The sequence below is a fragment of the Coregonus clupeaformis genome, chromosome 7, assembly GCF_020615455.1.
Source record: "Coregonus clupeaformis isolate EN_2021a chromosome 7, ASM2061545v1, whole genome shotgun sequence".
In the NCBI taxonomy this organism is placed as follows: Eukaryota; Metazoa; Chordata; class Actinopteri; order Salmoniformes; family Salmonidae; genus Coregonus; species Coregonus clupeaformis.
Window position 1 is genome coordinate 39,547,904 of NC_059198.1, and position 25,051 is coordinate 39,572,954.

General features: G+C 42.4%; 1 protein-coding gene across 1 annotated transcript in view; it reads right to left on the reverse strand.

Moving 5' to 3' along the window:
- LOC121568671 overlaps positions 1 to 25,051 on the reverse strand; it is a 117,720-nt gene that overhangs the window by 37,590 nt on the left and 55,079 nt on the right. The window contains exons 16-20 of the mRNA XM_041879076.2: positions 23,616 to 23,704; positions 21,681 to 21,865; positions 7,479 to 7,751; positions 3,794 to 4,046; positions 1,463 to 1,626 (exon numbers count right to left, since the gene is read on the reverse strand). Of these exons, the coding sequence (XP_041735010.1) occupies positions 1,463 to 1,626; positions 3,794 to 4,046; positions 7,479 to 7,751; positions 21,681 to 21,865; positions 23,616 to 23,704 (964 nt within the window). The remainder of the gene's footprint in view (positions 1 to 1,462; positions 1,627 to 3,793; positions 4,047 to 7,478; positions 7,752 to 21,680; positions 21,866 to 23,615; positions 23,705 to 25,051) is intronic.

Genomic DNA, 25,051 nt, shown 5'->3' on the forward strand with positions numbered 1-25,051 from the left:
AGCCGCTTTAATATTGCAGATTGTGGCTTCTATCAATTTAATTGTCTGCATCATTTCCAATCCCCCATAAATATATATATATATTTTTTTATAAATACACTACCGTTCAAAGGTTTGGGGTCACTTAGAAATGTCCTTGTTTTCGAAAGAAAAGCAATTTTTTTGTCCATTAAAATAACATCAAATTGATCAGAAATACAGTGTAGACATTGTTAATATTGTAAATGGCTATTGTAGCTGGAAACTGCAGATTTTTTATGGAATATCTACATAGGCGTACAGAGGCCCATTATCAGCAACCATCAGTCAAGTGTTCCAATGGCACGTTATGTTTGCTAATCCAAGTTTATCATTTAAAAAGGCTAATTGATCATTAGAAAACCCTTTTGCAATTATGTTCGCACAGCTGAAAACTGTTGTGCTGATTAAAGAAGCAATAAAACTGGCCTTCTTGAGACTAGTTGAGTATCTGGAGCATCAGCAATTGTGGGTTCGATTACAGGCTCAATATGGCCAGAAACAAAGAACTTTCTTCGAAACTCGTCAGTCTATTCTTGTTCTGAGAAATGAAGGGTATTCCATGCGAGAAAATGCCAAGAAACTGAAGATCAACGCTGTGTACAACGCTGTGTACTACTCCCTTTACAGAACAGCGCAAACTGTCTCTAACCAGAATAGAAAGAGGAGTGGGAGGCTCCGGTGCACAACTGAGCAAGAGGACAAATACATTAGAGTGTCTAGTTTGAGAAACAGATGCCTCACAGGTCCTCAACTGGCAGCTTCATTAAATAGTACCCGCAAAACACCAGTCTCAACGTCAACAGTGAAGAGGCGACTCTGGGATGCTGACCTTCTAGGCAGAGTTGCAAAGAAAAAGCCATATCTCAGACTGCCCATCTTAATCTTTTCTTTTTATTGGCCAGTCTGAGATATGGCTTTTTCTTTGCTTTTTCTTTGAGTTTCAGAAGAAAGTTATTTGTTTCTGGCCATTTTGAGCCTGTAATCGAACCCACAATTGCTGATGCTCCAGATACTCAACTAGTCTCAAGAAGGCCAGTTTTATTGCTTCTTTAATCAGCACAACAGTTTTCAGCTGTGCTAACATAATTGCAAAAGGGTTTTCTAATGATCAATTAGCCTTTTAAAATGATAAACTTGGATTAGCAAGCACAACGTGCCATTGGAACACAGGACTGATGGTTGCTGATAATGAGCCTCTGTATGCCTATGTAGATATTCCATTAAAAATCAGCCGTTTCCAGCTACAATAGCCATTTACAATATTAATAATGTCTACACTGTATTTCTGATCAATTTGATGTTATTTTAATGTACCAAAAATTTGCTTTTCTTTCGAAAACAAGGACATTTCTAAGTGACCCCAAACTTTGATTGATAGTGTATATACAAATGCATTAAATTAGTTTCGTTGGGCATAATGCCTCTGCATGTTTGTGCTGACCTGAGGAAGTAGAGGTAGAGGATGGTGGCGGAGAGGAGGAAGAGGATGGTGTAGAGGAAGAGGGTGATGACTACTCCAGCTGCCCCTGATTGGTCCGTCCAGTAGAAGTGCCAGTAGAGCTTGGCGGCATCCGCCACGGGAGACTCTGCACTGTAGGACAGACGCTGGACACACATGGAGCCCACAATTCAGACCCCTTGACCTTTTCCACATTTTGTTACGTTACAGCCTTATTCTAAAATTGCTTAAATTGTTTCAATCTACACACAATACCCCACAATGACAAAGCAAAAACAGGTTTTTAGAAATGTTTGCACATTTAAAAAATAAAACCCCCCGGAAATATCACATTTACATAAGTATTCAGACCCTTTACTCAGTACTTTGTTGAAGCATCTTTCGCTGCGATTACAGCCTCAAGTCTTCTTGGGTATGACGCTACAAGCTTGGCATACCTGTATTTGGGGAGTTTCTCTCATTCTTCTCTGCAGATCCTTTCAAGCTCTGTCAGGTTGGATGGGGAGTGTCGCTGCACAGCTATTTTCAGGTCTCTCCAGAGATGTTCAAATCGGGTTCAAGTCCGGGCTCTGGCTGGGCCACTCAAGGACATTCAGAGACTTGTCCCGAAGCCACTCCTACGTTGTCTTGGCTATGTGATTAGGGTCGTTGTCCTGTTGGAAGGTGAACCTTCGCCCCAGTCTGAGGTCCTGAGCGCTCTGGAGCAGGCTTTCATCAAGGATCTCCCTGTACTTTGCTCTGTTAATCTTTCCCTCGATCCTGACTAGTCTCCCAGTTCCTGCCGCTGAAAAACATCCCCACAGCATGATGCTGCCACCACCATGCTTCACCGTAGGGATGGTGCCAGGTTTCCTCCAGACATGACGCTTGGCATTTCGGCCAAAGAGTTAAATCTTAGTTTCATCAGACCAGAGAATCTTGTTTCTCATGGTCTGAGAGTCCTTTAGGTGCCTTTTGGCAAACTCCAAGCGGGCTGTCCATGTGCCTTTTACTGAGGAGTGGCTTCCATCTGGCCACTCTACCATAATGGCCTGATTGGTGGAGTGCTGCAGAGATGGTTGTCCTTTTGGAAGGTTCTCCCATCTCCACAGAGGAACTCTGGAGCTCTGTCAAAGTGACCATCGGGTTCTTGGTCACCTCCCTGACAAAGGCCCTTCTCTCCCGATTGCTCAGTTTGGCCGGGCGGCCAGGTCTAGGAAGAGTCTTGGTGGTTCCAAACTACTTCCATTTAAGAATGATGGAGGCCACTGTGTTCTTGGGGACCTTCAATGCTGCAGAAAGTTTTTGGTACCCTTCCCCAGATCTGTGCCTCGACACAATCCTGTCTCAGAGCTCTACGGACAATTCCTTCGACCTCACGGCTTGGTTTTCTCTGTCAACTGTGGGACCTTACATAGACAGGTGTGTGCCTTTCCAAATCATGTCCAATCAATTGAATTTACCACAGGTGGACTCCAATCAAGTTGTAGAAACATCAAGGATGATCAATGGAAACAGGATGCCCCTGAGCTCAATTTCGAGTCTCATAGCAAAGGGTCTGAATACTTATGTTTTATTTTTAATAAATTTCCCAAAAAATCTAAACACCTGTTTTTGCTTCGTCATTAAGGGGTATTGTGTGTAGATTGATGAGGATTCATTTTTTTATTTAATCAATTTCAGAATAAGGTTGTAACGTAACAAAATGTGGAAAAAGTCAAGGGGTCTGAATACTTTCCGAATGCACTGTTTATACACTGGATTAAATACATTGAAGCAAAGGACAGTAGAGTACATCTACAGTGTAATCTACAAGCAAAGAGAAAACCGGGGAAAGTGTTTGGTTGGACATGCATTTGTCAAGGCCCTCTGTGGTATTCCATTATGTGAGGAATATTATACTGTGCTATCATCTCTTCACTAATAACCATATGATTAACTATAGGATATGATTGGACAGTACACGTGTATATTAGACACATATTGGACATTCACCTTGGATTATCATTTATGTTCATTTACGTACATGGTGGTTATTTAAATTATAGATGGAGCAAATACCCAGGCCAAATAATAATACACATATACATTGTGTGGCTTTCAAATAGCCTCTTATCCACCTCTATGTCATGGTTTCACATTCCGCATAAACAACTGAAAGTCATTTGACTGTGGCGTTCTTTTGGACAGACAAAACGGGATCCCTGATGCAAAAAGACATGGATCTAACCTTCTGTGTGCTTTTTTTCTAACTTCTAAAGTCACTTTGCTAAGATAAAGTGAACTTCCCATTTAAAGTGAACACAAGTGTCCAAGTTATTTTAAGTGACTTACCCCCAGGATGGCATCCACTACAAAGACCGCCAGCGGGTCCAGCACTGTCCACACTCCCAGAGCCATGATAAAGTTTGACGTGAAGGAGGGGAGTGAGCCAAACGCTAGCTGACAGCCCCATCTGATCAGGAGCAGCAGCAACGTTACAGCGTTCAAGGTCAGAGGTCCCACCACGACCATAGCCAACTCCTCGCGGGTATGAAGCAAGGAATTCTGGTAGACCAGCTCCACGGTGTGAGCATGGAACTGGAATCTGGAGGGGGAGGGGGTAGAGGAAAACAAGAGAAATGTTAGCCTACATCAGGGCTTATGGGCTCACTAAGACAGGACACATACAAATGTGATAGCATACTGAAATAGCAAAACATTGATGTAGAAATATATATTGTGTAAAGAACATAATTTCCGTTTGTAGAGGAGATTACATGATGAATAAAGTGTATTGCGACAATGGATCTACAGTACCAATCAATTCATAGTAAATTCTGTAAAACTGAGAATGCAACTCAAGAGTTGTGAAACTGTAGATTTCGACAACAAAGGTAAGATAAGACGTACTGTACCTACACTCAACAATTCACGTCAAGGCTCATGAGTTTCTTAATCTACCATCTGCGAATAGTGCTTGTGTGAGTATAGCGGTGCCTGTTTTTGTCCATTAATTCCCATGTGATTCGCTAAGAGAAGCAACCCACTCTCAGCCACTCGCCATTACTCCCATTGACGGTCCATTTGTACTCCTTCTGATTCAACACAACACTATGCTAAACCTACTACCGCTTTCTATCTTCTCAACAATTCATCTACTCGTCTATATGCTACGCTCACGTATTTTGGTTTATCAACAATTGTGTCCAGACATGTCTAGAGGTTTCCATCTTAAGTCCAATTCCATGACAACTTTACAATTCCATAAACAGCCTTTATATCCCTATCCCTGTATTTTAATATACCGTACCTGTGGTTTGTACCAGGTGTTACAAATGTCATTTTTACAGAAAGATATATTGTTGATTGTTGACAAAGACTTTCCATATAAAATGGGAAGTAATGATAAATTATTTAGTAGTCTGAGCGGGCCACAGAGTGGTGTAATGTCTATTGTGCATGTGATGCTCTTTAATGACTGGGCCTGTGAGGTGGTGGTGTGATATGCTGGCAAAGTGGCTCTTGGCCACCTGACTGGTGATGATGTATGTGTGTGTATAGTGTGTGTGTGTGTGTGTGCATGAGAGTGCTGGGGGTGATGGGAGATCTGCGTGGGGCCTGGGTGAGAGTGTCTCGCTCATGAACGGCCCGCTTTGCTGCCCGCTGATGTCCCAGAGGCACTATTGGGGGAGGGCATCGGGTGAGACAGGGGGCTAGACACAGGGGGTGGGGCTGGGGGGAGGCTGTCAGCACACTGGCCATCCCCAGACTGTCAGAGATGGAGACAGAGAGCTAGCTGGGGACTGCCCATTACAGGGAGAAATGCTCAGAGGAGGAAGCAGCCAGACATGTGGAACTTGTCATCCGTTGGTGGCTGGTGACCCCTTCGATTTCCACGTTCTTTCCTCCATCCCTCCTCCCTCCCCTCCTTTTTTACTCATGCACATTTTCCCCATATTCTGTCAGATGTCAGATGGCTTTTCTATGATTTAATGCTCATGTAAAAGCGGGCTTGTAAGCATATTCACAGTCTTGCTTTTAATGTGATAGATTAAATTAACACCATATGCTATTGAGATTCAACAGCCTTTCAATGGCATCCTACTTTGTTTATTATGAAATACTGTCTACAAAATAATAAACAATACATTCTTTCCAAATAATGCACACGCAAGAATGCATGTTGAAATCAATGAATTCTCCCACATGGTTTAATTAATGCTTAGGCAAGTCTTGTTAAACTGTTAATGGGCAGATTTTTATACAGTATCTAGTGGGAGGGTGTGTGTATGTACTTATGTACAGTGGGGGGAAAAAGTATTTAGTCAGCCACCAATTGTGCAAGTTCTCCCACTTAAAAAGATGAGAGAGGCCTGTAATTTTCATCATAGGTACACGTCAACTATGACAGAAAAAATGAGGAAAAAAAATCCAGAAAATCACATTGTAGGATTTGTAATGAATTTATTTGCAAATTATGGTGGAAAATAAGTATTTGGTCAATAACAAAAGTTTCTCAATACTTTGTTATATACCCTTTGTTGGCAATGACACAGGTCAAACGTTTTCTGTAAGTCTTCACAAGGTTTTCACACACTGTTGCTGGTATTTTGGCCCATTCCTCCATGCAGATCTCCTCTAGAGCAGTGATGTTTTGGGGCTGTCGCTGGGCAACACGGACTTTCAACTCCCTCCAAAGATTTTCTATGGGGTTGAGATCTGGAGACTGGCTAGGCCACTCCAGGACCTTGAAATGCTTCTTACGAAGCCACTCCTTCGTTGCCCGGGCGGTGTGTTTGGGATCATTGTCATGCTGAAAGACCCAGCCACGTTTCATCTTCAATTCCCTTGCTGATGGAAGGAGGTTTTCACTCAAAATCTCACGATACATGGCCCCATTCATTCTTTCCTTTACACGGATCAGTCGTCCTGGTCCCTTTGCAGAAAAACAGCCCCAAAGCATGATGTTTCCACCCCCATGCTTCACAGTAGGTATGGTGTTCTTTGGATGCAACTCAGCATTCTTTGTCCTCCAAACACGACGAGTTGAGTTTTTACCAAAAAGTTCTATTTTGGTTTCATCTGACCATATGACATTCTCCCCAATCCTCTTCTGGATCATCCAAATGCACTCTAGCAAACTTCAGACAGGCCTGGACATGTACTGGCTTAAGCAGGGGGACACGTCTGGCACTGCAGGATTTGAGTCCCTGGCGGCGTAGTGTGTTACTGATGGTAGGCTTTGTTACTTTGGTCCCAGCTCTCTGCAGGTCATTCACTAGGTCCCCCCCGTGTGGTTCTGGGATTTTGCTCACCGTTCTTGTGATCATTTTGACCCCACGGGGTGAGATCTTGCGTGGAGCCCCAGATCGAGGGAGATTATCAGTGGTCTTGTATGTCTTCCATTTCCTAATAATTGCTCCCACAGTAGATTTCTTCAAACCAAGCTGCTTACCTATTGCACATTCAGTCTTCCCAGCCTGGTACAGGTCTACAATTTTGTTTCTGGTGTCCTTTGAGGTTGTGGACAGGTGTCTTTTATACTGATAACAAGTTCAAACAGGTGCCATTAATACAGGTAACGAGTGGAGGACAGAGGAGCCTCTTAAAGAAGAAGTTACAGGTCTGTGAGAGCCAGAAATCTTGCTTGTTTGTAGGTGACCAAATACTTATTTTCCACCATAATTTGCAAATAAATTCATTAAAAATCCTACAATGTGATTTTCTGGATTTTTTTTCCTCAATTTGTCTGTCATAGTTGACGTGTACCTATGATGAAAATTACAGGCCTCTCTCATCTTTTTAAGTGGGAGAACTTGCACAATTGGTGGCTGACTAAATACTTTTTTTCCCCACTGTACATGTATGTGTGTGTGTGTGTGTATGTGTATGTGTCTCCGCCCCCCCCCCAGACACACAACTCTGCTGCACTGTGCTAGACCTCGCCTCTACTCTCCTCTCCCCTGCACTCTCTCCACACACACACAAGCACTCCTCCTCCTCGGAGAGAGGAGGATATCAAAGGAAGCACACTCACTTGTTGACAGGAACTGCGATGGCCTGGAGGAAGAGCCACTGGCTGCAGTAATGCAGGTAGAGCCTCGCAAACCAGATCAAAGCCAGGAGCGGCATAATGAGGCAGAGCTGTGCTGCTGCCGAGGAGGAGTGCCAGCCCCAGCCCCAGCGCCGTGGTGACAGGCCCAGTTCTGACGGGATCATGCGAAGAGCCAAATGTGTACGCTCAGCAGCCCCACCATCCCTACCACTGCCGGTACCGCTGCCGCCTGGGCCTCTGTAGGAAAGCACAGGCCTGGAAAAAACATCACACATACATTATACAGTGTATACTCGGATATACCGGGAGAGAGGGAGACACACAGAGAGATATAGAAAGACGACAGCAGGAGAGTGCAGGGCCTGGAAACAACACACACACACAGGCCTCTCTCTCGCCTCTCTCAGCAGCCCCTCCTACCCCTGCTCAGCTTCTCTCCACACTGCACCTCTCTCTCTTGCTCCCCAGTGCAGCCCTACTCCTGCTCAGTCATTCTCTTTCATATAGAGGGCACAGATGGAGAGTTTGGATGGAGAGGAGGAGAGAGTGGGTGCTGCTGGGCCAGTAATGACCTGGCATGGAAAACTGGAACGCCACATTAGGACAAGACTGAGAACATAAGAACCTCTCTCAACAGGGCTCTAGTCTCCCCCACCTTCTCCAAACCTAGCACACACACATGTACACACACACACACACACACACACACACACACACACACACACACACACACACACACACGTGTACACACACACACACGTGTACACACACACGGCTAAAGACACAACATGTCCCTTTGTCAGTGTGAGGAGTCAAACAAGGCGAAGGTGCATCCTAATATTTCTCCAGGCAACGGCCCGTGGACATCCATACGTCTAGCCATCTTTCTGTTCCCAAAGATGCTTGGTATTCACTTTGTAGTGTGTACCCAGGGAAATGGTTTGCATATAATGCCTAAAGAGGAAAAGCGAAAATAATCAATTGTTTCTCTCTCTCTCCATCCCCTCATCCTGACTGTACTGTTAGATTTGAGTCCAGTGGAGCGTAATTCGCCCAATATTAAGTCACAGGATGTGGCCGGTAATTTCCTAAATCAAGGCACAATAAACTAAAAGTGATCATCAACCAAACACCGGAGGAAGGCACTCTGTGAAGTGTTAAATTATTTGTGTTAAGTTCTCAGGTTTCCTCACAGATAAACACGAGAGATCGCTTCAAGTTTTCTTTCAACGTGGGAGAGATCGCTTTCAGTCAGAAAATGCCCAGTCAATAGTTATATTCATGCAGCACTCTGAAACAAACTGGTACAGTGAGGATAAACCACGCAGCGTACAAGTAAATTACTGGGAAGAAATCTATTGCACATTTTATTGTTTTTTTCCCCTGTATGTTGTGAATGGGAATGGATAGGAGAAATACATTCTGTACAGTGGATTGATATATGGATTCATAAGGGATCAAGTAGAATAGTATCCAATGTGGATAGACATGAAGAAGCACAGCATTCATATAACCTACATGCTGTGAGTTCTTAACAAAGTGCATGTAGTGTCTCTACTTGCTGTTTTGCCATTGGAAAAAGGACAATTGTATCATTCTAGGCCTTATCACGACTCTGGCTTCATTGCGTGGTACAGAAAGGCTTTCCGCATGTCGGCAAAAGTAAAATTACACAGTAGACAAAAAAACAATGTGTCACAGACATAGGCAAGATGATACCCTGTCAAGAGGCATTACGGAGGAACTGCAAATACAACCTGACTCCCATCTTTCTTGTAATGAAGATATTGATGATGCATGAATAGGAATATTTTTAGCTGTCTCCACACAAGGGGGCTCCTCAAAGCCAAATGGGTAACGTGATGTGAAATCTGTTATCACCCACTGAATTGATTTCATTGTGGCACCTCCGATTACCAAAAGTACAATATTTAAATAGCAGGGAGAGGGGGTGGTGTGGGCTTGTGTGTGATGAGAAGAAGGATTTTCACTCCAATGTCACGCCTTATTGCAATGCTATACAGTGTCATACATTCAAAGAGACATATTGTGAACATAATGTATATACTATTTCATATGTGAAAAAGCTATTCCATATATACTGAACAAAAATATAAAACGCAACATGCAACTATTTCAACGATTTTACTGAGTTACAGTTCATATAAGGAAATCAGTTAATTGAAATAAATTCATTAGACCCTAATCTATGGATTTCACATGACTGGGCAGGGGTGGAGCCATGGGTGGGCCTGGCCCAGCCAATCAGAATGAGTTTTTCCCCACAAAAGGGCTTTATTACAGACAGAAATACTCCTCAGTTTCATCCGCTGTCCAGGTGGCTGGTCTCAGACGATTCCGCAGGTGAAGAAGCCAGATGTGGAGGTCCTTGGCTGGCGTGGTTACACGTGGTTTGTGGTTGTGAGGCCAGTTGGACGTACTACAAAATTCTCTAAAACGCATTGGAGGGGGCTTATGGTAGGAGAAATTAACATTCAATTCTCTGGCAACAGCTCTGGTGGACATTCCTGCAGCCAATTGCACGCTCCCTCAACACTTGAGACATCTGTGGCATTGTGTTGTGTGACAAATCTGCACATTTTAGAGTGACCTTTTATTGTCCCAAGCACAAGGTGCACCTGTGTAATGATCATGCTGTTTAATCAGCTTATTGATATGCCACACCTGTCAGGTGGATGGATTATCTTGGCAAAGGAGAAATGCTCACTAACAGGGATGTAAACAAATGTGTGCACAAAATTTGAGATAAATATGCTTTTTGTGCGTATGGAAAACTTCTGGGATCTTTTATTTCAGCTCATGAAACATGGGACCAACACTTTACATGTTGGAGTTCATTGTAGTTTATTTCTCAGTTTCCAAAGAAGATTAGCATTGTATACACCAATAATCGTACACAACCGTAAACCTGGTCAGAAGGTTGCCAACTCTTTATAGCCCACACCGTAAGGGTTGTCAACTCACCATGAATAAAATCATTTTGCTTCAACTAAAATCTGGATAATGTTGCAACACACCCCTCTCCAGTCAAGTGTTACAAGAGAGCATCACTCTCTCTATATATGATATACCATGGACATGAAAGCCATGCTCTTTAAAAATAGAAAAATAGTATAAAGTAAGCAACGAGTAGGGACACGTATTAAGCCTTTAAGTTGGCATGGGTAATGATGGCAGTACTGCAGGGAGATAGTGTGGCGTGGAGTTTAAAGCTGATTTATGCGGAGATGGCTGCAGGGGTGGAAGCACGAAAGAAGGTAACCCTGAGAAATACCCCCCCCACCGTCAGTTAAGGCTCTAACTCTGGGGCCACTTAAAGACCGGACTTATCCTTTATTTGGAGGATTAAGTTATTTTCTGTCACTTTTTTTTTTATTTTTTTTTATGGGCCATGGGCATTGTTTTGTAAATGCACCAAAACAACTTTTTTGTTAAGCCCTGTCGTCGGGGAATGAATACTTGTCTGCAGAAAAAATAAAAAATAAAATGGTAGCTACACAGTTCGCCAAACGCCCCATAATGTTATTGTTTCTTCACACACTGAATACATATCGGTGACATAAATCATAAATACTGTCGATTTTCAGCAAAGTAGGGAGATAGGACTGACAAAAAAAATGACATATCATCCTTGTTTACATTCTATGTTCTGTAAGCAAGGCAGGACAAGGGAACAGTTTTTCCTTTGCGTTTCTGAAGGTTTGTCTGACATAATGGCAAACCATATACAGACCGATTTCCAATCAGCTTCTATAGCTTACAACCGAGGACAACAAGGGTTTTCAAAGTTATCTGAGCAAAAACCAGCTAAGAATGTAATAATACAATCCTGGAACCAAAGTACTATGTCACTTCCACTTAAGGGCCCAACCACACACATTACACAGGGGCCTGCTGCTCCTCTGCAGTGTATTAGAGAATACATGCATAAATTAACACCAGAGCTTTTATGCTCCACTGGTGCAGCAGCTACACTCACTTCACAGGAAAATATCTTCAAAGTTCTCCAAGTTCCCCTACAAAGTATCTTTCTAACTCCCAGTTTTCAAACAAAGAAAGCATGCTCCCTCTCCTTCCGTCTCTCTCTATGTTTTTTACTCAAGCAGTCTCACTTAAAGCGAGCGTCAAGCCGCTGAGCAGTGGAAAGAGAACTGTGCGTTTTTGGTGATTGATGGTAAATCGCGGGATTAGCAATATCACAGTGTATGTCTTCTTTATAGCGACGTGTTTTACACAACACATCCAAAGCGTGCCTGAACTTCAAGGAGGATTTCACAGGCCTACACTGAGTTACAGTACCTGGTTCTTTGAAGTGAGAGAGAGACAAGAAATGGCTGTCTCCTCCTCAACAGCTGATGGGCTTTTTTCTTAAATTAAGGGTAGTCACACAGTGAAGGGTGCATATGCTCCTCAACACCACTGCGGCTCATTGCACACTCACTCTCTCTCTCTCACACACACACATGCGCGCGCAGTAGAGTATTATTTATTTTCTACTGTGACAGTAAACTAAGATTCTTATCTATAATTGACAGCAGACTAAACCTGGCCTACAGATGTAGGACCTTAATTTGATCACACTTTTGTTGCCTAGAAATTTCCTGCACCGTAGGAAATGCAGATGAGCTTTGTGATTTACATAAATTCACTGAAAACCCACACTAACACACAGTTATATTAACAGTATTGCACTTTCATGTAGCCTACTTTTGACCAGCTAATAGTCTAACCACCTATCAAGCAACATTATGGACTAAATGTTCAAATCCTGTTGCTGCAGGATTATTTTACTGTGACAATATAAGTCAAATTAAGATCCTACATCTGTAGGAGAGAGAGAAAGTCACCTAGTTAATCTGACCCTTTGTAGCTTAAAAAAAAAACACTTCCTGGTAAAACACGAGCTGGGAATGAATGCTTCAATCAAAGCACTATGTGATTCCAACAGCCTGACCTTTCTAATCCTGCTGACAATTAACTAGGGACAATATTGTAGTCAGGCTGGCATCACTGTCACGGTGTGCCGTGTCCCCTGGGTCGATAGGGGGGAGGTAACTCTGCAAGCCATGGGACAACATTACATCACTGTGTACACATTTTTAAAGAGCCTTTGTAACAGCGAAAAGAGTTATCACTATAAATATATAGGTGTTTCTACTTCTGGGGTAGAAGTATCTGTCATAGATTGAATGATCTTGGCATTTAAAAAGCTGGAGCAGGTGGGTTAAAGTCAAGCAGGAAGCTATGAAACCTCTTAATCAAAAACCAAGTGAAAATCCCAAATACACTCTCTCCCATAAGATATATTAAATGATAATCATATGGTCCAGCAATGGTGGTATTTTTCTAAAAGCCACCCAAAAAAAGGTGAAGTAAAAAAGCCCACAACAGCATGGCCGCGAGGCCATAACCAAGGCTTTTGGTTAATTGAGTCATCTTGATATCATCTTATGAGAAGTTTTATTTGTTTTTTAAAAAGTACTCAACATTTTCTCTAGGTTTAACTTAGCATCGTTTTCTTTTTCTCCCAACCCCTACAATTACTTTAACATCTTCGGTTTTATATGCTGCCCCATTTACAGGACGCTGGCAAAGCAAGATACACATAAATGAGTTTCATTGAGAAAATGAGAAAGCAGTAGGTATTTGGGGTATAGTAAAGAGAATTATGGCATCATGACTCAGCTGTAGAATTGGAGTACATCATATAATTAGAATAGTATAATGCCCCTTACTGCCAAATTATCAGAATTATTTGCAGCTGAGAGGGACTGGGAGCCTGGGCTCTCTAACCTAATCAAAAGTAGTGAAAAAATATGTTCCACTTAATTAGGAGGCCTTGTTTGACTAATAGCTGCCTCTGCCTTTTTTAATGCGAGGAGGAGGCACTTACATGCGAGGCAAGTGTAGGAGAACCAATGAAACGCTAGCGCTATAATATTGCTACAGAACTGGCAGAGAGAAAGGGTAGTCAGAGGAAGGTTCTACCCAAGCCAAATACCCCCCGAAACGTGTTTTGGCCTCGTTCATGAGAACAGGCCTGCTTGTGTATATGAGGTAGCCATTCTTCACTGTTTTTCAACCCAAAATGCAACATGTGGCCTTTTTATAGATTTAGGATTAAAACATGGAAATGGTAGGTCCCATAGCGAACCATAAACAGGGGTGGAAACATTAGGATTCGCATGCACCTGGGATCAACGAACCAAACGGGCTACCCTTACTCTCTCCCTCTATAAACACAGCACTTAGCATCCCAAAGCAGGTTGCTTTCCATCACCCAAGTATAATTCTGACCTTTAAAAAAACAATCCAATGCTTCGTGGTGTGATATCGCTGCAGTTGAATAACCCCTCTGATTAAGGCAGGGGAAACAACTAATCACAACTGCTCTGGAGAGATCTATTTGGGTGATGCACACTGGGAGGCCCCAGGAAGCCTCCTGAGAGTTGCATCAGTATTTAACATGGTAGTTTCATTCTCCTCGTGACCTTGTCTTCATAACTGCAGGACATTGTCACCAGAGAGAGGGAGAGAGAGAGAGAGGGAGAGGGAGAGGGAGAGGGAGATAGAGAGAGGCGCAACAAGATCTGCTTCATTCCCAGCATGCATGTGTGAGGCTCTTCTCTGTGCCAGGCAGGTTGCACACCATGCTACCCCACATGCCACTGCACACGCTCCCAGCAGGCGTGTTGGCGTGTCAAATCTTCATCACGCTCTCCTCTCGTTCTCTCACTTTTTCTCTCTCTTATCTCACCACACATTCAGGGTTAGGGGGTGTAGGTAGGGGAAGGTGGTGATGGTTGACGTTCAGGGTTAGGGGGAGTGTAGGTAGGGGATGTAGGTAGGGGAAGGTTGTGGTATAGGTAGAGGATGGAGGGTGTGTAGGTAGGGGATGGAGGTGGTGGTGAGGATTGGCCAACTAAGACTGCATCCTTCCATCAGGGCCCAGTGGCAGACTGTAATCCCAGAGCCATGGGGCTCCAGGCCCACAGAAGCCTCCAGAGTGTGTGTCAGGCACAGGATTTCCACTGGGAACAGGCCAGCCAACGAAGGGTGAGAGTGACAATAGCGACCTAGCCCATACCTGCAAAGCTCATGCACTCACGTAAAAGACTGGTGTGAGGAAAGGACGCTGGAATAGAGTCTACCCTACAAACATAGCGATTGCTACACATGCCATTGCCAATGCAAATAATTTAATCCAATGACTACCTAGAGAACAGGGAAGGGTAACAACAGGTCAATCGGAGAGCAATTGCTCAGAGTGTGCTTTGGCAGAAATTGACAATGGCCAAAATGGTCGGCCAAGTCATATTTAGATATACAAATATGTCTGTCAGACGGCTGATAAAATCAATGGTTACAGCCTGTCAGCTTATTAGAAGAGCTACTCGTCAGCGATGTTGTTCTAATAGAAAATCAGGATCCCGTGTTTATTTGTCCAAGGAGAGTGTGTTCTGTATGTTTGTACTACAGTACATTAGTCAGTATGTCTCGCTCTTGTAAAAGTCACTTCCATCCAAGTATAATTTATTTGTTTTAAAAACAATTTTGGGGAAACTACTCGAATGAGTCAAACTTTTTCAAGATGTTTATTGATTTGGCAATCTTTTTCAGTGTTCATGTCATCCAGATAACATGTGAAGACAAATGAACCGGAGAAGAGTGTCAGAGCAGCCTCACCTCTGCCCCTGCCCTCTGTGAACATCTCCACTCTCTTTTTCTCAGTTTCTCTTTCTCAGTCTCTCTCTTTCTCTCTCTGAGGCCCCATAAAGGGGATGTGGGAAACACAGCTCACTGACCCAGACCAGACGATACCAGACTTGCAAGGCCTAGGAGGGCCTTTCTCTGATCGTATGCCCCCTTTGCCGGAGACGGGCAAATGGTGTCAGGGCAGGGACCTGCCTGTTAGAGAGCTGACAGCGCTGATTTCTGTGAAAGCGGGAGCAACATCTAGCGCAACCCAGAGGGGTGAAGGCAACATGTCCTCCCAGGCCACGGCAGGGGCTGCAGGAAAGGGCCCTGGGAACCTTTGGTGGGTGACCGTTCGTCACAACTCCACCGAGCATTACATCAGATTTGATTGACCCCTGCCGGGTTCTGGATTGGAGTAGCACAGTATGTGGGGTCGTTGAGGAAGGTTGTTGTTGTTTCAGGTGGTTCTCTCTCTCCCCCTCTCTCAGGTTCCAGTCATTCCTCTCTGGTTGTTGTTTACATCAGTGTGCATCAGTCTTTTTTGTCAATGCACTGTCAAATCAGTGATTCACTTCAGTGCAATATCTAGATAACCAACCCATAACAAAGCACAATGTGTTTTCATAGCCATTTCCAAACAGACAGGCATATAATTTTTTTTTCTTTCCAAAAGCAGAGCGGCGTTGTCGACAGAGGGAGAGAGGGGCTGCCCCCCACCCCGCCAACGGGTGAGCGTCTTCGATTCGTGACCCGGCAGTATTTGGCCAGCCCCTCTCGTCGTCACACACACACAGCCGGAGAGGCAGGGACCTAAGCGGCGCCTTGCCAAGCCCAGCCAGGGAACGGGTGGAAGGGAAGCGTGGATCTCCAACCCACCAGGCTGGAGGGGAAAGTAGGTCACTGTGTTCCCGACTTCCTGGTGACTCCACGGAACGCCACAATGAGAACAGTTAGGGTTCCGAGTCTCACAGAGGAAAAAAACTGTGTTTCTACGATTTCCCCCGTATGCCCTGTGGACTGCAGCATGCAGCATTTGGTGTTGTGCTGCAACAGTGCAACTGTTAAATTGATGGAAGACTGAATGAATGGATGCTAATGGTAGATAGGGTACCAGAACAAAGAGAGAGACTGCACTGGGTCAACTATGCTCTGATGGATCATAAAGACCTTAGAAAGCATTAGGGCCTCTGACTCCCCATGAGAGAGATGCCTTTCAATTAATGATTACTACAGTTCAAATACTAGAAATCAATTCAACAGAACCAACCTAATTTCTAAAGCTGTGCGTACAGTAATTCTTCAAATGTTGGAATTCATTATTTGCGACAGAAATAAAGCAATCCTCTGTTACAGTATGTGACAGTGCAAAATGTCACTCATGTACTGTATGAATTTAGAAAATCCAAATGAGCGATAAGGAGACATACACAATGCTATCAGACAGTAGAGCTTTTCCAATACCAGTTTCAGCATTGAGTGAATCTACTGTGGAGATACTTGCATCATCCTTTGGCCTCTGGAGGAGAAGGGTGTCGCTACACTTTGTCTTATCTTTTTCCCTTTCTCTTTCTCTAACAGGAAAGTCACAGATATAATTGATATGAGATTTAGGGGGTACATTTCAGTGTAATTAGAGTCTTGATAATTGGGCTAATTAGATCTAATTGTTATGTGAGAGTGAGTTTGATTAAAACAGGTTTCCCCAAAACGAGATAAAGAAATATTTAGTTGGATACCATTGCTGAGACACACTCTGCAGTCTAATTAATGCACAAACATGCACAAACAGAGGGGGGAAAGCACAACACATTTGAGGGACATATGATTTTGGACGACTATGTTTTCTGTAATGACCTGTAGTCCTCCAGACCAATATAGTTGACTAATGAGTACTGGCTCCTCATGAGTACTGGCTCCTCATGAGTACTGGCCCCTCATGAGTACTGGCCCCTTGTGTCAATGCTGATTGGGTCTTTAGTATTATTAGAGGTGCTCATGCGTAGAGGTCACAGTTTAAACTTCAAGTACTGTTATCATCTTAAAGTTAAAGTTGGGTTTCACAAATGCAATGAAAACTTTCCTAAGCGATTAAAAAGGCAACTCCTCCCACAACAGATTACACCAAAACCCACTACAATTAAATCAGGAGGAGTTTGCGTGGCCCACTGAAGTTGGTAATAAGAGGTTGTTAAAGAGACAAGGTAATTGCAGCAAACACTTTCCTGTTCATTTCCTATTTTATATGGAGTCAGAAAAGTCTTCCAAGTCTGAGGCCCTCCTAAAAATACAGATCCACCATTGAATTTAAAATGCTGTGTTGGATTGTTACATTGTTTAGTAGTCAGTACAATAGGCTATAGTAGTCAGTTCAAATATGTTTACCTTAGCAAAAGTTGTTGCAATGGTATCCAGTAGCAAATTGCCCGTATCAAATTACAACACTAATCAAACATTTTGATTTTATTCACTCACATTCTTTTGAGAAAGGTGCTTAAGAAGTTTCCACTCGCAGACATCAAATAAGGTGGAAGGGTCGGCGAGTGTCTTTCATGTTTCTTCAAACAGATATCAACTGAGCAGGGAATTCCTGCCTTTTCATTTGCCGGGAATTGTCTGTTATTGTCAATACTTGCACTTAGAAGCATTGTGTTTTTCTTTGAAATTGTAATTTATGGCTAACGGTTATTATCGTGAAGCAACGTATGTTTTGGGATGAGTTGCATTTGAGGTTGGCAACTAACAGCTTACTTTTTGATATGAAAATCAAAGGGGATAAAACTGAGAGGAGAATATAATCAAAACTCCAAGAAAGAGAGGGGTGAACCAGATACTGCCCCATCGAGCTTAAACTTCAAATGTAAAACATTATTTATGTAGGCCCGCTATATTATGAACAGTACACAACATTCAATGTATTTTATCATCTGCCAAAAGGTGTTAGTCATTTCTACCTCTTGTTAGAAACAGAGTAGTTCATCTTAAGGAATACTTTATTCTCTAGCTCTTGTTAGTGATGATGCACGGCATGTTTGTTCTTGTGTGGGTAACTGACATTCTTGTAGAATTATTATCCAGCATTGTGTATTATCTTAAAGGAAATGGCGATATTGGCATATGATTTGCAATTTGATATGTTAATGATATTCCTGGTAATATTGTTTTAGCTTAATCAAGATCCCTTCATAAACCAAACAGGTTATGTTCAAGAGGATGTGAAACTTGTGGTTAGTTGCAACCTGAAAATACATAATACTATAGTGTATGTTTTGAACATTATTTACAGTATACAGTGTGAGTGTGGTGTGTATCTCTGATTTGCCCTAAAAACAAGGCTCTCATCAATGGGCTCAGTCTCTCATGGTTCTCTAGATGGCAGTAATATCCCTCAATCACCCCAATATGAATCTAGAAATTCTGAATAGAAGACACAGCTCCAGCACAAGGCAGCACAGATGACAGCATTACAGTAAGAAGAGTGGAATAGTGAATAAAACAATACAAGAATCCCCCTATGCTTGTTCCCCATACAGTCCTCAGGTGTTAGACATGCCCAGTATAGCTCAAAATAGCACTGCAAGACTGTTTGGGATATTTAGGAAAGACAAGATCAGCGCCTCTGATTGCTGTGATGAACAGATGTAATGTAAAGCTAGTGAGCTCTGCTTGAAGTTTGTGTTTGTTCTTAAAACGTAATAAATATGGGAGTAGCTTTCTAGGGCATTAGTGCATTATAGGGCATATACAGTGGCTAGCGAAAGTATTCACCCCCCTTGGAATTTTTCCTATTTTGTTGCCTTACAACCTGGAATTAAAATTGTTTTTTGGGGGGTTTGTATCATTTCATTTACACAACATGCCAACCACTTTGAAGATGCAAAATATTTTTTGGGGTGAAACAAAATAATAAGACAAAAAAACAGAAAACTTGAGCGTGCATAACTATTCACCCCCCCAAAGTCAATACTTTATAGAGCCACCTTTTGCAGCAATTACAGCTGCAAGTCTCTTGGGGTATGTCTCTATAAGCATGGCACATCTAGCACTGGGATTTTTGCCCATTCTTCAAGGCAAAACTGCTCCAGCTCCTTCAAGTTGGATGGGTTCCGCTGGTGTACAGCAATCTTTAAGTCATACCACAGATTCTCAATTTGATTAAGGTCTGGGTTTGACTAGGCCATTCCAAGACATTTAAATGTTTCCCCTTAAACCACTCAAGTGTTGCTTTAGCAGTATGCTTAGGGTCATTGTCCTGCTGGAAGGTGAACCTCCGTCCCAGTCTCAAATCTCTGGAAGACTGAAACAGGTTTCCCTCAAAAATGTCCCTGTATTTAGCGCCATCCATCATTCCTTCAATTCTGACCAGTTTCCCAGTCCCTGCCGATGAAAAACATCCCCACAGCATGATGCTGCCACCACCATGCTTCACTGTGGGGATGGTGTTCTCGGGGTGATGAGAGGTGTTGGGTTTGCGCCAGAAATAGCATTTTCCTTGATGGCCAAAAAGCTCAATTTTAGTCTCATCTGACCTTGGTGCCTTCTTCCATATGTTTGGGGAGTCTCCCACATGCCTTTTGGGGAACACCAAATGTGTTTGCTTATTTTTTTCTTTAAGCAATGGCTTTTTTCTGGCCACACTTCCGTAAAGCCCAGCTCTGTGGAGTGTACGGCTTAAAGTGGTCCTATGGACAGATACTCCAATCTCCACTGTGGAGCATTGCAGCTCCTTCAGGGTTATCTTTGGTCTCTTTGTTGCCTCTCTGATTAATGCCCTCCTTGCCTGGTCTGTGAGTTTTGGTGGGCGGCCCTCTCTTGGCAGGTTTGTTGTGCTGCCATATTCTTTAAGTTTTTTAATAATGGATTTAATGGTGCTCCGTGGGATGTTCAAAGTTTTGGATATTTTTTTATGACCCAACCCTGATCTGTACTTCACCACAACTCTGTCCCTGACCTGTTTGGAGAGCTCCTTGGTCTTCATGGTGCCGCTTGCTTGGTGGTGCCCCTTGCTTAGTGGTGTTGCAGACTCTGGGGCCTTTCAGAACAGGTTTATATATACTGAGATCATATGACACTTAGATTGCACACAGGTGGACTTTATTTAACTAATTATGTGACTTCTGAAGGTAATTTGTTGACCCAGATCTTATTTAGGGGCTTCATAGCAAAGGGGGTAAATAAATATGCACGCACCACTTTTCCGTTATTTATTTTTTAGAATTTTTTTTAACAAGTAATTTTTTTTATTCCACTTCACCAATTTGGACTATTTTGTGTATGTCCATTACATGAAATCCAAATAAAAATCTATTTAAATTACAGGTTGTAATGCAACAAAATAGTAAAAACGCCAAGGGGGATGAATACTTTTGCAAGGCACTGTAGGCAAAATTGTAATATGTTCCACATGTTGAGTATGTTCCACATCTTGAATAAGTGTCCTAAAGTAAAAGTAAAACACACTTTAAATGTTTCCCTTCGTATAGTCCGCCCATACAAGTTAGATTCATTATGTGTTTTTCTCTCCCTTCACTTAGCATTGTGTCGTCATGTTTGTGGCTTTATTTTTGTTGTCGTGGTAATGATTTTAATTCCCCTGGTGTGTTCGGGAGATGCCAGAGTGTAGTCTCTGATCTTGTTTAATATGCCACCGGAAGCTATAAATTACAAACTACTCTCAAATGAGGAAACACAGACCCCTTTTTAATCCCCTGAGAGTGTGAGGCTTTCCCTTTCATTGTAATGGGTGCAGATTCGCCTTGTATTAATTTATGTTCAGCTCAAATATAAACAAATACCTGCAAAACTTTTTATCCCGTTGAAATAAGCAATACCCATTTTATATTATTTTAATACTCTATGAAAATAGTTTTTTATCAAACATGGTGTTTGGTGTTTTATACCATGTGTTGTATCCTGGGCTGTTTGTGCTTGACACATCCCTGTTTTCTCATTAAAAATCAAATGCTGTAAGCAACAATAAAGAGAAAACATTTGCCCAACCCCCTTATTCAGTTTGTATTGCAAGGGAATTGAAAAACAACTAACCACACAGTGACAGAGGTCTGTGTGTTGAGCCAATGTTGCCATGTACACCCCTCTAAAAGATCTGACCCCATAGCACCAGGGGAGATACATAAACACGATGGGGTTGGAGATATCATCACTCACTTTTTATAAACAAAGATATAAAAAATAGATATATGGGGGATTGGAAATGATGCAGACAATTACATTGACAGAAGCCACAATATTAAAGCTGATCCACCCCTAAAATGTTTTAATAAAAATATATAAACGCCATATTTTTCTTCTTCACACAGCACTACTACACGTGTGTGTGCCATCTTTACTATAGTAGTTATTCTCAAGACATTCTGCGTTGAAATCTTCTACGAGGCAAAAATCTGTCGTCACCCACATTTCCTCCGTGCTGCGACTGGAAGTTACATAATGAGTAGTGAGACTTACTGTAGGGAGAACGTATACTCCTCCATCTCCTCAGCCCAGAGATTCTCCCTCTTCTCCAATGATGCTGCAGCCGGAGCTGCTGTCTCCTGTTTGTCAGCCTGGCCCTGCAGAGGCGGCGGCGGTGTTGGTGCGGCGCTCCCTCTCACACGGGCACTCGAGCTATTTATCTTGTTGATTGGCTTCTTCTGTTGGGGAGAGCACAAATCGGGGGGAGACACATGCGGATGTCGTTTGTAATCAAAGCAGGCAGAGCAGGAAACGGGCCCCGATCTATCTGGGGATCACATGGAGACAGCGCATCACACTTTTGAGCCCGTTCTCTTCTAGTCTCAGAATTGAATGACACCCAAATAACACATCTCTGGAGAGGAGCAACATTGATGAGGGAGAAACACGGCATAGATGGATAAATGCAGCAGAGGTTAAATATGGGATATTCAATGGAACGTTTAGGGCAGCTGTTGCTGTTATTTACACTAGTCATGGACTGGTGTAAACATGGTCAGAATGGAGGTAGGAAGTGGGTTTTAAATATTTCAGATGCAGAGGTACTTCAGAGCCTGATATTATTTGTTAAGCTCGGCCATGCGTTAACGGCTTGCTTTACCTCGTCCTGTCAACTGGTGCTGCCTTGCCCTTGGGTTGGCTTAGGCTGTCTGCTAGCTAGAAGTTGTGAAATACTCCCTGATTATGTTAATCAGCTCCCTAGTTTGAAAAAGAGCCTTCCCTATTTATCTGTCTCTCTCTTCTACACCTGAGAGAACTGCACCCAGGATGTGGTAAATAGGCTAAGGCCCCTATAAAAGCCCCATTGATTTTCATAGTGCAATCTTTGCCAAAGAAAGTGCGAATTCCAGAGTGATGATCACAATAAAGAAGGTGGAGAGAGAGAGAGAGAGGAGAAAAAACACAGGAGATATATAAACCGCAATGTTCTCTGGTGTCTCTACAATACATTTAATGCAATATCTTAAGAGCCAGATTTTCCACTGCGATTCCTGCCCTCTGGGCTTAAGCGGTCGCCTGGAGAAAATAAATTTTAATTAGCCTGGCACCGCAGGTTGAGAGGGGGCTGAAATTTGATCCCCCGCGCCCAGGTTGGGGCAGGTTTGAGATCACCACACTTAATCATTAGACAACTGGCTTCAACCGGGTGACATTTGACAGAGTTAGCAGCGTTTAAAACCCTGCAGCTTTGTGGCTTCTGAAAAAAGAACACCTCGTATCAACAAACGTATTCATTTAAGAGGTCAGCAGTGCTGATTATTGGCCGTCTTGAGACTAAGAGCCTCTTGTAACGCGGCTGTAGAGGGGAGCTTTAGGAATGAAGGCTTGGAAAGAGTGTGCGATGGATAGGAGCTTATGTGGTGTATATGCATCATCTGCTACAACAACTACCACATCACAACAATATCACAACTATAACATCACAACTAACATCACAACTATAACATCACAACTACAACAACATCACAACCACAACATCAAAACTATAACATCACAACAATAACATCACAACAACAAAGGAGGGCACAATAGCAAAGCAGAGTGTGAGACAGCAATGCCAGATCAGCAAAGAAAAGTCATTCTGCAATTACCACTTCAAAGTATGGCAGGTAACGTACTAGGCTTTGGTTCATTTAGCTTAAGTCCTCTGTAGCTCAGGAAGAGGCGTGTTCGGAGCAATAAAAAGGCCTGGCTGGCATTGCTGATTTCACAGAATTTCAGCTGCTTTGGCCTGTCAAGCAGATCAAAACTGGCTTTGAAGACTGAAAAATACCTGTTAGTGTGAAATGTATTTTGACAAATCTCAGATAATAACGAGGGGCGGTGTGTGTAGGGCTGGAGACGGTTTGCATGTGTGTGTGTGTGTGTGTGTGGGGGGGGGCTCATTTCAAGAGAGGAGTAACGCTTTTTCCTAAATCACATTGTTACCTTGTAGTGGGTCCATGTCTCTGCTTTCTCTGTGTAGTGATCCCTCCTCTCCTCTGTTTTCTCAGGGACCACTACCGTGGAGTTCTTCCCTGTCATATAAGAGTAAAATAAATAAAATAAAATAAAAATCATGTTTATTTTTATTAGCAAAGCACATCTGGCAACAACAGTGAGAGAGAGAGAGAGAGAGAGAGAGAGAGAGAGAGAGAGAGAGAGAGAGAGAGAGAGAGAGAGAGAGAGAGAGAGAGAGTAATACATCATCATTTATGTCTGATTTATGAATTGACATTTTTTATCCTGGTTCTGTTCACTGTAGGAGTGCTGGTAAGAGTTGACGAGGTAGGTGTTAAAAAAGAAAACAAGCAATAACAAATGTTGGTAAAAAAACAACAACTTCATTGAGTAAAAATATCTCAAACCGACAGTAAACAGTAGGATGAAACAATGATTTTATACACACAAACAGCATGTATATATTTCTGGTAACTCACATATCTACTAACACCTTTGTCACATACAGTATCTAGTAACTAAAATAAGAAAAACTAAATACAATTTAAATAGGGATATTAAAAAATACAAATTCCACTGTTGCACTCTTAAATATTTGTTAAATCACCATTTAAATCACTCAAAAGGACCATTTATTTAAGCAACCAATCAATAACATCTTCCTGCATAACTGACTATACAATTACCAAATACATGTTTCAAAATCATGTAGTGTATTCCTAAAATAAAACAATCAAACATTGTGTGGGTGTCAACACATCAATTGCAATATTGTTAAAATATTTCTTCCCACTTCCAGTGGTGCGCACTGCACATGTGTGGTGTGTAGTGATCATACTCAGAGGCAGGTAGTAAAGTTGTTTTGTTGTTCTGTCAGGAGAGTTTGCAAAAGTATCAGTCTAAGAGGCTGATTTTCCTCAGAGAGAAAGAGAGAGAGAGTGGAGTGACTTATGAAACTTCCCTGCACACACATCTCCCACAATCTAAGAAGCCAAACCTTCCGAGCCTGAACGCTCTAATGCATGCAATTAGACATGATGAAAAATCGAAAAAGAAATTAAATTTGGTTGTAATACATTTCTCCATTCTTCTTTCCTTTGGAAAATTACTTTTGAAGTGTTTTTTCCTCCCCTTTTTCTTTTATTTTCTCTCTCTCTCATTTTTTGGGCTGTAATTTAAATGGTAAGCCGCCAGATGTGTGTCTCATGCTTGAAGAGCCGGAGCTTTGCATTATTTAGCATATTAACATTCACAGAATTTAAAAAAGGGTTCTTGCATTGCCTGGAGGTTCTAATTAAGTAAACCTTAGCTTGATCACTATGTGAAACTTTTTTTCATCGCTTTTTTTCTCGTCTTCTTCTGCAGCCAGTCACATCTATATAATACATATGGAAACCTCTGAGATTATATCATTTTTCTCTCTT